The following is a 16,825-nucleotide window of genomic DNA, read 5'->3' on the forward strand; positions in this document are numbered from 1 at the left end:
TTTGCGTGCTGTGTGCGAGTGTTTGTTGCTGATAGGGTTTATTTGGGTTTTTTTCCCTTGTTTTTCCTAACGTTCTTGGAGAGGATGTTTCGGTTTTGTTTCTGAACTGGTTGCCTTGGTACTCACTGCACAAAGGTTTCTTATAACTTTGCGTGCTGTGTGCGAGTGTTTGTTGCTGATAGGGTTTATTTGGGTTTTTTTCCCTTGTTTTTCCTAACGTTCTTGTAGAGGATGTTTCGGTTTCGTTTCTGAACTGGTTGCCTTGGTACTCACTGCACAAAGGTTTCTTATAACTTTGCGTGCTGTGTGCGAGTGTTTGTTGCTGATAGGGTTTATTTGGGTTTTTTTCCCCTTGTTTTTCCTAACGTTCTTGTAGAGGATGTTTCGGTTTCGTTTCGTTTTTTGCGTGCTGTGTGCGAGTGTTTGTTGCTGTTTTTGTTTGTTTTGTTTTTTGTTTGTAAATTTTTCGTTTTTCCTTACGTTCTCGTAGAGGTTTTTTCGGTTTCAGTTTCTGAACCAGTTGCCTTGGTTCTCATGAGTTTTTTTTTGTGTTTTTTTTAATGTACTATAGTGAGTGTACTTGTGTCTTTGCAATCATCGTTTTTGTTTTTTTTCCTTCTTCTAACATTTTTTTCCCCAAATAATTATATTCTCTCTGTTTCTTCTGAAGACAGTGGGAAAGGATTACTTGAGAGCTGAAGTCGGTTTATTTTTGTTTTGTTGTTGTTGTTTATTTCTGAAAGAAAACAGTCTCTCGAAATTGTCATTGTGAATCGCAAAGTCATCACACTCTTCTGAGGGTTGTGCTGAGACAGTCACTAAGAAGAAGAGAGCTACGTCCGAGCGTAACAAAGAAACGTATAAAAAAAAAAGCGATTTTTCTCGGGTGACCGGGAAGTACAGGTGCTTTGAGAGGACGCGGGAGGGCGAGCAGGCGAGAGAGAGAGAAACTCAGAACTCAGAACTCAAAACGTTTTTATTGACTCACTTGTGTAAACAAAGTGAGTCTATGTTTTAACCCGGTGTTCGGTTGCCTGTGTTTGTGTGTGTTTGTGTGTGTGTGTGTGTGTGTGTGTGTGTGTGTGTGTGTGTGTGTGTCCGTGGTAAACTTTAACATTGACATTTTCTCTGCAAATACTTTGTCAGTTGACACCAAATTAGGCATACAAATAGGAAAAAATCAGTTCTTTCCAGTCATCTTGTTTAAAACAATATTGCACCTGTGGGATGGGCACACAAAAACTAAAAAATTAAGCCTGATTATATGCAAACTGCATTTACTGTTATATTTATATTTTTTGTAGTCTCTAAACTTGGCACTTTGATATGATATTCTGACCCAACAACAAGAGTAGTCATTATTATCATTTTTGGTTCAAACAGGAACTTCTTTTGCTAAGCATGGAAGTTTTATTTTGCAAACGTTTTGGTGCAGATGGTAAAAAAAGGAAATTACTCTGTAATTAATGCTAGGGGACTTAATTTGCTTTAAACTGATCTCATCTTAAACATTACATTTTGAAATTATACTCAATACATAAAAAGCTTGGATTTTTTAAAAAGTGTATCACAAGTGTGTCTTGAAGGCCTTGCCTCTCTTGTTCTAGGATTAAGATTTTAGGCATAGCCTATTCTTCCAATTTGTCCTTGCTAATCTACATTTATTACAAATGAGAGAGAGAGAGAGAGAGAGAGAGAGAGAGAGAGAGAGAGAGAGAGAAACATAAGTGTCGGATCATACACTTTAGTTGTCAGACACACACACACACACACACACACACACACACACACACACACACAAACACAAACACGCACATACGTGCGCGTGCGCGCGCACTCGTATGAAATCCACAAGACCCAAGTGCAAAAGGCCTTGCAAAAAAAAAAAAAAAAAAAAAAAAACTCGACCAAATTTTAGAAAAGACAGACTGAAAGAAGAAGAAGAAGAAGAAGAAGAAGGGGAAGGAGGAGCCTGAGAAGGAGGAGGAAGAGGAGGAGGAGAAGGAGCAGGAAAGAAAAGAAGGGACGCAGTGCACTCTAATACTCGGGGGGGGAAAGAGGAAGCATGTTTTAGAACCAAGTGCCACCACAAAAAGCGCACAATGAAGAGAGAGAGAGAGAGAGAGAGAGAGAGAGAGAGAGAGAGAGAGAGAGAGAGAGAGAGAGCCTGCTGCTTTTCACGTGACTCCAGTGAAGTTCGGTTACTGTACATGGCATTTACCGAACTGACACCTCCCTTCTCTCCCCTCCCCTCCCTCGTCATTCAGTCCAGTTTTCTGTAGCCTTTGGTGAAAGTATTTTTGTTCATGTCTTTTGTTTATGTTATGCATGTGTGTGTGTGTGTGTGTGTGTGTGTGTGTGTGTGTGTGTGTGTGTGTGTGTGTGTGTGTGTGTGTGTGTGTGTGTGTGTACGTGTGTACGTGTGTCTGCATGTTTTACATTTATTTGCTTATTTATCATCTTTTGTGTGTTTGTGTGTTTTGTGTGTGTGTGTGTGTGTGTGTGTGTGTGTGTGTGTGTGTGTGTGTGTGTACGTGTGTACGTGTGTCTGCATGTTTTACATTTATTTGCTTATTTATCATCTTTTGTGTGTGTGTGTGTGTGTGTGTGTGTGTGTGTGTGTGTGTGTGTGTGTGTGTGTGTGCATTTTACTTATATATACGATTTATTCCTTTGATGTTTTTATTAATGTATTGTTGTGCAATACCTTATGGTCTTAACGTGTGTGTGTGTGCGTGCGTGCGTGCGTGCGCGCATGTCATTTTTAGTAATCTATACCTTTTTTTGTTGGATGTTTTCATTTGTAAATATTGTTGTGCAATACCCTATTGTCTTAACATGAGTATATATGTGTGTTTGGAGGGGGCGGGGGGTAGTCTATCGTCAGCTATTGGGAATTCTTATTTGACTAGTTTTATGTTGCGCATGATGATTTTATGCCAGTGTTTACAACGAGCCTGTGATTGCACAACTTAATTTCCATGTGGATTAATAAAGTGTTTTTGATTGATTGATTGATTCCTCCCTTTCTTCCTTCCTTCCTCCCTCCCACCGTTCCTTCCTTCCTTCATTTACTCTTTCCTTCCTCCCTTTATTCCTCCCTTCATTCCTCCCTTCCTTCCTTCCATACTCACTCCCACCGTTCATTCCTTCCTTCCTTCATTTCCTTTTTCTTCCCTCCCTTCCTCCCTTCATTTGCTCTTTCCTTCCTCCCTTTATTCCCCCCTTCATTCCTCCCTCCCTCCCTTCCGTCCACCCTCACACCGTTCCTTCCTTCCTCCCTTCATTTGCTCTTTCTTTCCTCCCTTCATTCCTTCCTCCCTCCCTCCCTTCCTCCCTTCCTTCCTTTCATCCGCCCTTTTCATCCCCTGTTTCCTCCCGTCCACTTTAATTCTTTCAACTCTCACCAGTCCTCTCGTCCATTATTATTCCTGTATTTCTCCTCTTCCGTCAATTCCCAGCACAGTGCAGCCACAAAAGCCTTTTCTTTCTCGCTTCCAGCGTCTCTGTCGGTGTCCGCGCATACAAGGCTCCCCTCCTTAAAATCTTACCTCAGGGGAAGGTCTTTGGCACACACACACACACACACACACACACACACACACACGCGCGCGCGCGCGCGCGCCCCCCCCCCCCCCCCCTTAAGTTTTATCCCAAGGGAAAGAAAGGTTGGGAATGTTTAGAAAACATCAGAACCGCGCGTATATTATTCAGACGAAGCACGACTTCTTTTGGAACTTGTTTTCTTTGCACTGAGGTACATCAAACTAAAAAAAAAAAAAAAAAAAAAAAAAAAAAAAAAAAAAAAAAAAAAATTGAAGGTGAATGATCAATAAGTATTCGGCCTCAGTATCTGGATCACTTCGCCTGGTGTCTTCGAAATAATGTGCAAGACATATCCAAGTCACCTGTATTGTAATGATACTAAGATAATTATGATGATAATGATAATGGCAATAATGATAATAATCACAAAGAATAAGAATTTCACACACAGACTCTCTCTCTCTCTCTCCCTCTCTCCCTCACACACACACACACACACACACACACACACACACACACACACACACACACACACACACACACACACACACAGACTGAGAAAGGTAGATATTTAAATATTCCACAAGAAGACAGATTGTGCAACAAGTGTAACATCCTGGAAGACGAAATCCATCTTCTTGATCATTGTATTAAATATAAAACCTTAAGGCAACAATTTTTAAAGGATATTCAAAATTCGAATAACACAGAACATATTCCCAGTCAGGTGATGCTATCAGATGATGAATATATACAAACAAGATTGGGAAAATTTGTTTATGAATGCTGCTGCAATTTACTGCATTAACTGATTGATTAATTGTGTGTTTTTTCATTCGTTCATTCATTTACCATTGCACTTGTGTCTTATAAACCTTACGGTTTCATGACAATAAAATCTATTCTATTCTATTCACACACACGCACACACACAACTCAATGCTACGCACAACTGCACAATTACTTTTTTCCCTTTAAAACCAACGTTGACACACAAAGTGTTCCCACCGTCACGCTGTGCTATGTTGTGTTGTTTGTTGTCAGGGGTATTGTACTTCATCAGCTGCACCGTCAACCCCATCCTCTACAACGTCATCTCCCGCCGCTACCGCATGGCCTTCAAGCGGACCATCTTCGGCCGCTGCACCCAAAGCTCCCCCGCACACGGGAGCGGGTGCCCACAGAGCGGCCTTCTCCTCCGACCCCGCTCCCTCCAGCGAAGCGGGGTGGCGGCCTCCTTGCCTCCTCCACCTCGTAACGACGTCCTGGATCCAGACTCCTCCCCCACACGACCCCTTAGAGGCGACCCCCACTGCCCCCCGTGCCGCCGCCTTCTCGTCCTCCGGCCTGACGTCACCAGGGGAGTGACGTCACAGAAGAGTGACGTCACGAAGGAGAGCGTGGTGACCCGAGCCAAACGTCTGACCGAGTCGGTGTGTCCCAAGCTGCTTCTGAAGCTGAGGAAGGTGAGGTCCGATGAGAAACCCGCCGTGCAGCACGAAGAAGAAGCAGAAGCAGAAGCAGAAGAAGAAGATGCGCCAGGGAAAGACTGCAAAGAGGAGCTGCTGCCCTGTGGAGAGCTTGAAGGGTCTCCCGGCTTGAGAAACGGCTACACCAAACTGCACGTCATCTACACGGAGCGGAAGGACACTGCTGGGCAGGGCGTGTTCCCACCTGAAGAAGTGCAAACGGGCAGCACGTGCTCTTCAAGGTGCGTCGACCCATCCACCACCACGTGCCACCACCACCACCACCACCACCACCACCTCGTCAAGGAAGCGGACAGCGAGGAGGGGGAGGGGGAGGAGAAGAAGGATCACAAGTGCTTTATCAGCGGGAACCTGGATTCCAACTACAATTCCAAGCGTGACCATTCACCAAACGCTGGGGAGGAGAAGAGACACGTCTACAACGCTGAGGACAAAAGGTTCTCCTCCCCATCCCGGCGGAGACTCGTGGTGGTGAAGCCTCTAGTGAAGTCCAAGTCACTGTGCAGACTCTGCCTCTCCGATTCCTTGGGCAACAACGGGCACCGTGCCGTGTTTCACAACCACAGTGACACGTATCCTGCCGCAGGCTGTGACACGGTTATGACGTCATGAGTCTGTGTGGTGGTCTACTATGACGTCATGGGCGCGACTAACCCCGGTAGAGTTGGGTTTAATGCACCTATTGGGCAAAACCTTTAAAAGGTCAAGTCGATCAGAGTTTGGGTCTTGATTCTTGAGGGGAAGGGAGTCCTGGGTATCTGTCCGGGTGGGGAGGTTCGTTTGGTGTTCTGAAGGGAGACCGATCATCGAGGTCTATGATGTTAACATGTGTATGTCTCGTGTTTTCTTTTCTTTTTTTCTTCTACTTGTGCTCATTTTCTTGCACAGCGCCTTTACGTCTTTTTGTTTGTTTATTTGTTTGTCAAAGAAAAGGAGCACTGTCAATATAATTACCATTCACACATGTCTGAGTATTGACTGGAATGGAAAAAAAGAGCAAGTTTATGAGTCACCAGTGTATACAGGTAATCTGTGAGCTCCAGTTCCACTTCTGTGCCAACAACAGCTGTTGCTTTAACTATCTACTTTCAACGCCGCCTCTTGACTGGTTCGTCATCATTATCATGGTCGTCTCTAGGGAATGAGGATGCGTTGTGCCGTTTTGTCATGTCTTGTCTTTTCTTGTCATGTCTTGTCTTTTCTTGTCTATGATCCTGCGGTAATCCCCACAGGGCAACAATCCATGATGGGGAAGGGGGTGCGCTCTAGGAGACTGATGTCTGTGTGCGACCGTTAAGCTCCGTAGTTCAGCCAGTGGACATCGGTGGACATCAATCATCAGTGGACACGAATGTGGCTCCGGAGTCCAAGGTCCGAACAACACATGCGGTTGCAGCTGGAGCATAGAACGCTGGCATGCAGGATAGGGGAAGACGCAGCTCTGTTACTTAGTTGCTTTGCAAAAAGACATATATTGCTGTGTTTCGCATCTGGCGTAATGTTCCTGTTTTGTACAGCATTTCCGAAACACCCCTCCTCCATGTAAGCCGCGTCACAGAATGGAAAGCATTCCGCACAGCGAATAGTGAGCACTATATCACTTGAAAATTGTTTGATACAAATCTAGGTCAGGCATCTGTTTTCTTTTGTTTTGAGTAGATGTGGCGAACCGTATATGTATCAGTCAGCACGCTTTGACACCTCCTTGGAATTGAAACTGCACAGCGAAGATGATATGTGTCATAAACTTACTGCATGAAGCAACAGGTGAACTATTCGTTTTTTCTTTCTTTTCTGAATGCCAGAGATTCTCGGGAATGAAGTTATTACACCATACGTGTGACCTGTATGCTTTAGCACGTGAACATTGGTTGTGCGAATTTTAAAAAAAAGAAAGTCTAGCAGAAGATAATCATTGAAATTCTGATAAACCGGGATATTTTCAAACGTGTAGGAAAATGCATTTCACCGCAAAATCGGAAACTCGCATAGGATGTAAAAGGAAAACAAGAAAAAGGTCCCTCTGCCTCTTACTGCCATAGGAGCAGTGAATTAATATCCACCGGGTCTAAGGCTCGGCACAGGAAGGCGGGGCCGAAACATCCTCCAACCGAAGTCAAGTACCACCTATTCACGCCTGGGTGGGACGAGGAAAACTGGAGCCAAGTGCCTTTCCCAGGGACACAGCGCCATGCCAAAACAGGACCTCACACCCTGATCACTGGTGACCACTGGTCCAGCTCCAAAGCCATTCTGCCACGTGGCCTCTTCTACACTGGATGTAGAGGAGCTGAATGACAAGGAAAGCTTCTTCGTCTCGTTCGTCAGATGGACACCCCAGTCTCCCTGATGAAGGCAGTTGTATGCAACAGGTCCTCCACACAGCCGTGGATATTCCGGGTGAAAGGAAAACACACACCGCACTCTTTTACGAATAACATGTACAAAACTGAATGTTTAAACACCTCTTTCAAAACTAAACAACTGATCGAGTGCCTTAGTAGAAAGGTAAAAAACGGAACTGTTCAGATAATGCAGCTCGACGTTAAACGTTGGACAACAGACTTCGCAAGAAAAAGGTTCAGGACCATTTGGAAACATGCAGTGTTCTTCACTGAGGCTTGTTAGAATGATGCTGAATTTATTTTGGCTAACAGCGGGTCATGCAGCCAATGTAATTAACGTCTGTCTAACTAAAGCTGCTTTCGTACGCGTACACTCCCATTCTTTCCAATAGAAAAAAGCTGTCATCTATAAACCACTGAATAACTGTAAACTTTTGGGCTAATAGATTGGGCTGTCAAACGCATTTTTCAAGCTGTTAGGGGGAAGGTTGCAGAATGGTTTAGACGCTTGTCTGCCGATACAGTGCACGTGTGAGGGTCTGGGTTCGATTCCCGCTCTCACCCTTTTTCCACGTTTGACTGGAAAATCCAATTAAGCATTTCGTGATTCGGGTGAGACTATATATAAACCGAGGTCCCGTGTGCAGCACGCACATGGCGAACTGAAAAGAACCCATGGCAACAAAGGTGTCCTCTGGCAAAATTCTATTGAAAGAAAAATCCACTCTGTTAGGTACACAAATATATCAGCATGCACTCAAGGCCTGGGTTATGCTGCTGGTCAGGCATCAGCCTAGAAGATTTGGTGTAGCGAATATGGATTTTACTGAACTCAGTGACGCCTCCTTGAGAAACTGAAACTGAAACTGAAACTTTACGCGGTTCATTGAGCTGGTATGCCTGAAACAGCCGTTTGTGTGTTATTGGAAAACCAGTGGTTGACCATACGCTGCCTGCGTTATTAACATTGAATAAAAATGGATGTCAAGACACACCTTCGTGTGATTTTCGTGGAAGTTCCCCGGTTATTTTTAGCGAGAACCGCGTGCGCATACGCGTCTCCATTTCTTTTCTTCAGGTTACCAAAAGCTAGAATTTCGTCATAGAAATCGCTGTTCTGACGAAAGGATTTTGAACATTTTCGGTGACTATTTTCACAAGTTTACAAGATGTATTTGGTTTTATTCTTACACCCATTATTTGCTTTAATCTTCTATGTTTACTTTGAGCGTGTTTCCTGTCATATGTCTGCCATGACGTATTCAAACTGATCTATTTATAAACTCTGTCAAAAAGTTGTCCGAGCAAAGGCAGTGCAAACTCAGAGAAGCCAGTTACCGTGGTGGGGCTGCCCATTACGTCATATGACCTACTTCTCGCTCTGCGAGCGACGAAAAGTCCACCACGAAAGCGGGCCTGTACACCCTCCATAGATTTTCTTTTCGGTAAAAAAAAAAAAAAAAAAAAAAAAAAAAAATTAGAGACTTGCCTGCAATTATGAAGTAGTCCTCCACCTTCTGATAAAGTCCGTAAGATGCAGGCTGAACGAAAACACGAGCTGCGGATAAAACGGAGCACCAGAATGAATCTGAACCAGACAAAGACCGACTCAGTTTTCAGTTCTGTTCGTTTGCTTATTTTTTGTGTGACGCTTGACGTATAATTATGTTGTAAATAATCGAGTCGGTCCAACTTTTTTGGGGGATTTGTTTCGTAAATGATTGATTGATTGATTGATTGATTGAGTGAGTGAGTGAGTGAGTGTGTGTGTGTGTGTGTGTGTGTGTGTGTGTGTGTGTGTGTGTGTGTGTGTGTGTGTGTGTGTGTGTGTGTGTGTGTGTGTGTGTGTGTGTGTACATTTTTTCGTGCGTATGTGTGTGCGTGCGTGCGTGCATCAGTACATGCGTACGTTTACTGTTCGCGCGCGCGCGTGTGTGCGTGCGTGCGTGTGTGTGTGTGTGTGTGCGTGCGTGCGTGCGTGCGTGCGTGTGTGTGTGTGTGTGTGTGTGTGTGTGTGTGTGTGTGTGTGTGTGTGTGTGTGTGTGTGTGTGTGTGTTGCTAAAACGTCATGTTGTATCGTCAACTCAAAAGTGAACTTGCCTTCAGGATAAAATCCTGCCGTCTGTTGTTTGTTGTTTTTTATTTTCTTCAGCATTGTCATGAACATTGGATGTCATTATAAAGCTGTTTCATTGCTGGTCGTATCTGATGGTTCATTCTGAAAACACTTTTAAATTTTTTTTTTTATTATTCAGACTTGAGGGAGAGAGAGAGACGCTTGACGCTTTTGACGCTTTGATGTTTTACTGTCATTGACTGTACAGTCCTTGTGACAGGGGGGAACAATACATTTTCAGGAAACATAAGATCAAACAAAGAAACATAATATAAATCAACATTCTCATCACACACACAAATAATGTATATACCGAAAATGGGACAAACAGAAATCAACTGATCACTTCGGTCAGCTCGACCATCCAAAATGAATAAATAGTTTTGCATACACATGCACACAATCATGTGTATCTATCAAATTATCATCAAATAATATGTCCTATAATAGTTTTTTTCCCCATAAATGAATACATGAATTTTGCTTTACTCATATTTGTACATCTAAACTTCTGTTTATCATTTTCTTTCGAAAATCCCATGCTTCTGAAATATATTTAGCAAATGATTTTATGATGTCTTCATCATTCGACCTGAGCAGCATTATCATATCTTCTCTTTTTACTACATCCTTTTTCAAAAAGAATACATATTTTACGAATAAAATCATAAGATTTGCACTGAAACACAAAATGGTTTTCATCATCAGTAGCTGAGTTACATATTGGACAGGGAGACTGTGTTACTGTGCCAGTTTCAAACCATCTTTTATTGGCATTAAAGCCAAGTGTTCTTAGTCTAAATCTGGCTAGGTTTGTTCTGTGCCACCTGTTTGATATTATCATGATAATTTTTTCTGTTTGGAATATACTTTTAAATGAAAAGAACCAAGTATATTTTCTTTGCATTCCATTTGTGCATGCCAGTTTTGTTTGTATGATGCAATCAGTCTATCTCTAAGTTCAGAAATAAATCCATTTTCATACCCTACGCCCTGGCACAACCACACAATTCCAAATCCATTTTCTATTAATGCCTTCTTAACAAAGTATACCCAGTTTTGCTTCCCTGCTTCCTCTTGTACCAACATCATTTCATAGGCTTGTCTACATAGCCTTGATACTGGTAAACGTGTTACCTTAATCCAGTATTTAATACGTTTTACAAATGTTCTTAAATGAAGTGGGTATCTGCCTGTCTCCCCGTATAGAATCTTATTTGATGAATGAAGTGGAACACCAAGGAAACGCTTAATAGCAAATGTGTGTACTTTTTCTCTATCCTTATTGTTGTTAAGACCCCAAACTTCTGCCCCGTAAGTCAGCATAGGCTCAATCTGCGTATCAAATAATTTCCAAAATATACAAAGATCAATGCAATTTAACTTTCTAAGCGATCTGATTATTTCTATGACACCCTTCTTCCCTTTTCTATATTATTCCTCCCACGCGTGCTTCAAACTTAGTTTCGTTGTAAAATAAAGTCCTAAGTATTTGTAAGAGTTTGTTACCTTTACATCTACATTTCCATAAAACCATTTTTCATGAGCAGAAAGATGCCCTCCCATTCGGAATACCATTACATTTGTTTTATCTAGATTAACTGACAGGCACAATAGATCAGCTTCCTGTTTTAACACATTTAGTTGATTTTGTAATCTCGTGACTGTATCTGACAGAAGAATAACATCATCTGCAAATAATAATAGAAAAATTTCTATTGCTCCTGGGATCATTTGAATGCCATGTTTACCTTTCTGTGACAGTTCCACTGCTAATTCGTTTATAAAAAAATGAAAACATCAGGGGACTAAGCAGACAACCTTGTTTTACTCCATGTGGGCATTCAAAATAATCAGAATAAGTACCTTTATCACGTACACAAGCCAATACTGAATCATACACACTTCTAACAGTTTTATACAATTTCCCATTAATGCCATTTTTACGTAATACATCCCACAATACATTTCTATTTACCGAATCAAATGCCTTCCTGAAATCTACAAATGCTACATACAGTTTAGTGTTTTTCAGTAAGTATTTTGTACTAATGCATATAGAGTAAATATATGGTCTACAGTGCTATACCCCGCCCTAAAACCTGCTTGTTCCTCGATTATCTTTTCTTCTCTTTCTGCCCATTTTGTTAATCTTCTGTTTAAAATATGAGTGTATGCCTTACCAATTATACTTGTGAGAGCTACTCCTCTATAATTATCAGGATTGTCAGTATCTTCCTTTTTATGTATCGGGACTATGACAGATTTTGCCCACTCTGCAGGAAAAGACTCCATTTTCGAATAACCTGTTGAATAAAACAACCAGAAAATCAATCACAACTGAGTTGGCATGCGTAAGCATTTCACTGATTATCCTATCTGGTCCGGCACTTTTACCTGCCTTTAGATGTTTTATACTGGCAATGACCTCTTCTCCAGATATTTGACTGTCAAAGAGAGGCTCTGACTCTGAATAATTATTTTCTTCAGCTACAGTTTCCTCCCGAGCCATATTTTCAAATGAATTAAAGACAGAAAAAAGTGATTGTACCATTGCTGCAAACAAATTTCTGTGTATACAAAAGCTTTTCTGTTTACTGATTTAACTGTCGACCAGAATGATTTTGGGTCTTTGATAGAATCTTTTAGCTCTTGTAACTTTTTTTTCTTCATATTCACGTTTCTTTGATCTTCTTAAAGTGATATAATCTGTCCTTGCCTTTACATAATTTTCTCTGTGTTCATTTTGATTTATTTTAGTTTTACATCTTTGAAATCTTTTAAGAAGTGTTTTGACAACCCCTTTCTTCTGTTTGCATTCATTATCAAACCAGTTGTTAAAATGCTTCTTTCCTTTCCCTACTACACGAACCATACATGCTGCAGCTCCATATAATGCACCAACAAAAATGTCTATACACTTATCTATATCAACATCTAACATCTGGTATGCTTTAGTCATACATTCATTAAATTCCTCAGAATCAAGCTCGTTTTTATAGGGAGAGAGAGAGGGGGAGAGAGAGAGACAGGCAGACAGAAAGACAGACATAGAGGCAGAGAGAAAAAAAGAGACAGACAGACAGAGACAGAGCAGGGTGAGAGAGAGAGAGAGACAGACAGACAGAAAGACAGACAGACAGAATCAGAACAACAGAGACACACACACACACACACACACACACACACACACAGACAGACAGACAGACAGACATAACACAGGGAGGCAGAGAGAGGCACAGAGAGACAGACAGACAGACAAACAGACAGACAGACGGGCAGAGAGACAGAAAGAAAGAGAGAGAAAGACAGAAAGAGAGACAGAGAGAGAGAGAGAGAGAGAGGGGGGGGGGGTCTCTTTAACTGTCATGCTCTCATGTTCTGGTATCATGGTCTGCTTTATATTGTCCCACGTTGTAATACTTGTGGCCTATAAAACGAAATAAAGATTCGACGTAACATATTGTGTGTTGTGGTGGCACCTAGTGTATGGATGTATGTACATGCTCCCATCTCTCTCTCTCTTTAATATCAATTCTCTTGTTCCATATGCGTGTGTGTGTGTGTGTGTGTGTGTGCGTGCGTGCGTGCGTGTGTGTGTGTGTGTGTATGTGTGTGTGTGTGTGAGTGTGTGTGTGTGTGAGAGAGAGAGACAGACAGACAGACAGAAGACGTTAACAGCTTTCTTGCACGACAAGCGAAGGTCACAAAGGCCCACCTTTAAATTTAATCACCGGGGGAACAGAAACAAGCGTATCTATCTATCCATCTGTCTCTCTCTCTGTCTCTCTCTCTCTCTCTCTCTCTCTCTATATTTCTCTCTCTCTCTTATATATAGATGACAGATATGTGTATATATGTAGTGTGTGTGTGTGTGTGTGTGTGTGTGTGTGTGTGTGTGTGTGTGTGTGTGTGAATACACCATATCATAAGACCCTACATAGATTTACCACGTGACATAAATGATCGTCATACCAAAGAAAAGAACATGACAAAAAGCACGGAATGACAGATGTGTTTTCCGAACGGGTTAGAAGAAACACAAATCATTCCCAGCCATGTAAACCTAAAGCGGATATTCGGTCGGGAAGATGGCTTCCCCCGTTCTGTACCACCGACTGAATAAGTGGTCAGAAGCCTTTCGTTACTTTGAACTGGAAACCCCCAAGAGTTTTACCATGCAATAGGCACCAGTCAGGGAAAGCTTGATATGCCATTTTTTTTTTTTTAGCTTTCACGATGAGAATCACTCAGTCACGTTCTGTATGGATCATTCTTGCAGGATATTTTGGCTTCCCCACTCAGAAATTCAGACAACGCTTTCAAAATGGCGGACGACGCCCCACAACCTGGTCCAAGTGGCGCCGCGGTTGTGTTGGACAAGGATGTTTGTGAGAAGGTTCATAAATCATTGAAGACGATGGAGAAAGTGCTAGGTGTGATAAAAAGAAAAGAAAAAAAAAGTACACACACACACACACACACACACACACACACACACACACAGAGCAAAAAACAAACAAACAAACAAAAACAACCTGGTCACTTGGTCCACTTGACGAGGAAGAAGGTGAAGGATGAGGGTGGCGAGAAGAATTGTGTGTTGTGTGGTATAACAGAGTAAGGCTACGTTCACATTTGGTCCAAGCGAGTTGCTTTCGACATCTGATCGAGAATTGTGGGCTAGTCATTTTGCGCTTTCCTGGTATGTATGTCAGCGGTAGGTGTTTTGTTACCCGCTGAATTGTCGCCTCCGCTGATGTGTCGCCGGCGACAATTTGTCGAAGCTCAATTAACCGTTGATTTGTCGCAGACTGGAGAAAATTCAGCGGTTAACAGACCTCCGCTGAATTGTAGCCGGGGCAGAGACAATCTAGCGGACCGGCGACAATATCAGAACCGCCAAATTGTCGCCAGTCGATGACATATCAGCGGATGGACGACATTTTAGCTTATTTAACTTTGGGGGTGGAGGGGTGGTATTCTGTGTATTTGCGTGCTAAGCTCGGAAGCATGTCTATGTTCCCTCGGGTCTACGTGTATACGGTGATAATTTAACGGTTAACTGAGCTCCGCCTAATTGTTTCCGGCAATTTTATGAGAGCCTTGAAACCCGTGATCAGCGTGGTTTTTAGAAAATTATGTTCAGCTGACGTCAATTAAGGGAACAAGTTTCCTTTCTTAGTCCCCTCCCCGTTGCGGCCCCCCTCCCCTTCCCCCCACCTCAACCGCCCCCCTTTTCATTCGAATATACAGAAATGTCGATTTCTAATTAATACTAACAATCATCATTATGATAATATCAATAATAATAATATCATTTATTTTCAGTCTAATATCATCATCTTAGATGAAGAGACTATAAATAAATGAACGAACGGAACCAGTTTGCTTTCAGAAAAAAAAATGGATTGAGCATACTTTTTTTCTTTTTCTTTTTTGGCAATAGTTTACTTGCTAGATTAAAAAAAAAAAAATTGATTATTACACTCGGTGACCAATAATTGCATGGTACACGCAAACTGAATTCACAATAATGTCTGGCATCGAAGGGATTAAACTACGAATAATTCACACCAACACGGCACAAGGCGATCAAGGGAGAACACCATGTGATCAAATTCCCATCACTTGGCCTGGGAAACGTTACCGTAAACGGGCACCCATTTCGAGTGTGTGTGTGTGTGTGTGTGTGTGTGTAGGAAGGAATTTTTGTTTAATGTCCCGTCACACATATCGGTGATTGAAGACATTTTGTAAAAGTATTTATGAATACATCTGAGTATTATCGGTTAGAAAGGGTGGGAGATGTGGATGAATGGAGGGTTTGGGGAAACTGGGCAAATGAGGGTAAAAATGTGGGTGAAATTTGAAAGAAAAACAAAACAAACAAACAAACAAACAAACAAAAAAACCCTTCTAAATACAGTTACAGGAAATTACTTAAAGGACTTCGTAAAAGAGAAGTCGTTAAACTGACAAGCGAAACAACTGATAATGAATGCAAAAAGTCAAAAACATCAACGTTCTCAGTCACTTGTGAAGACACACTTTCGTGTACAAAAGACTTCATCAAGCTACAGTGAAAAATTATATGCTCAATTGTCAGGTTATTAAAGCATAAACACTTGACATTAGAACAATACTTGGTCCGTAATGAATTTGATAATAGTCTGAGAGCTAAGCTCAGAATTGGTCTGCGAATCGGACCAAAGTCTGAGAGAGTCAACTGACGAGGTTTTAGACTTGAATTCAAGCACCTATAAAAGTCTCTTTCTAGTATATTGCTTATTTCCTTGTATGACAATGGGCAATATACTTTTATACTATCTATATGATTTTTTGCTCCCCTTTTTGCTTCCCTATCTGCTTGGTCGTTATAACAGAATCCAGTGTGGGATGGTATCCAACAAAAATCAACATTTGTACCCTTCACAAATAGGGAGTGCAATAAATACCTAATTTCAAAAAATAAATCTTCTCTTTGATTATTCTCAAAAAGGAGCAAACCTTTTAAGACAGATTGAGAATCAACACAAAATAGGATATTACTTATTATGATTGGTATATCAACAAGATGATTTAAAGCCATAAGGATGGCCACCAATTCAGCTGTAAAAATTGAATGTCCCTTACCTAAATAATATGATTTTTCTGTTTTTAGGTCAGGAATGACAAAAGCAGATCCTGCACTGCTATCATCCAGGACCGAGCCATCAGTGTAAACTTTTAAATGATAATCAAAATTTTCTTCTAATTCAATTCTGACAGATGCTGCTATTATATGTGGAGATTCTCCTTTTGTTGTGTCAGAAGCACATATGTTGACGTTTGCTTTTGTTAACTCCCAGGGAGGGACAGGTGGCACCAGAACACGAGGTGCCATATCATGCAAATCAATGTCTGAATAATTTAAAATATCTGACACATATGTGCGAATGGTTTGTAGATTTGAATTATTTTGTGCATTTTTTGGAAAATCAATATCAGACCTAATATTTAATTCCTCAAAATCATCCACTGCTGTACATCTCACAATATATTTAGCAGAACTTAATTTTCTGATTTCATCTAGTGGTAGAATACCCGCAAGCTTATAGGCTTCTGAGGTCTTAGTATGCACAGGTACCCCTAAAGCCAGTTTCACAGCTTTACTGTCAATTATTCGCAGCTTCTTTAGGAACGTCGGCGGGGCAGAAAAGAAAATTTCTTGACCGTAGGTCAATCTTGATCTTACGAGAGATGTCGCTAAATGTAAAAGAATTTTGGAGTCTTGTCCCCAAGGAGAGTGACTTACAATTTTTAAGAAATTTAAACTTTTAACTGCT

At 41.5% G+C, this 16,825-nt stretch overlaps 1 protein-coding gene across 2 annotated transcripts in view; it reads left to right on the plus strand.

The window, feature by feature from the left end:
• LOC143298016 (uncharacterized) overlaps nt 1-12,584 on the plus strand; it is a 170,924-nt gene extending 158,340 nt beyond the window's left edge. Inside the window, exons 6-7 of one of the 2 annotated variants that reach the window (XR_013057337.1) lie at nt 4,591-6,377; nt 6,433-12,584. Coding sequence is in view for 1 of the 2 variants with exons in the window: in XM_076610669.1 (XP_076466784.1) it covers nt 4,591-5,648 (1,058 nt within the window). In the remaining variant the exon portion in view is untranslated. Of the gene's footprint in view, nt 1-4,590 lie in introns of both variants that reach the window. The other variant, XM_076610669.1, reaches the window with a different exon arrangement.
• Nucleotides 12,585-16,825: the final 4,241 nt, after the last annotated feature.

Source organism: Babylonia areolata, chromosome 23, assembly GCF_041734735.1.
Source record: "Babylonia areolata isolate BAREFJ2019XMU chromosome 23, ASM4173473v1, whole genome shotgun sequence".
NCBI lineage: Eukaryota > Metazoa > Mollusca > Gastropoda > Neogastropoda > Buccinidae > Babylonia > Babylonia areolata.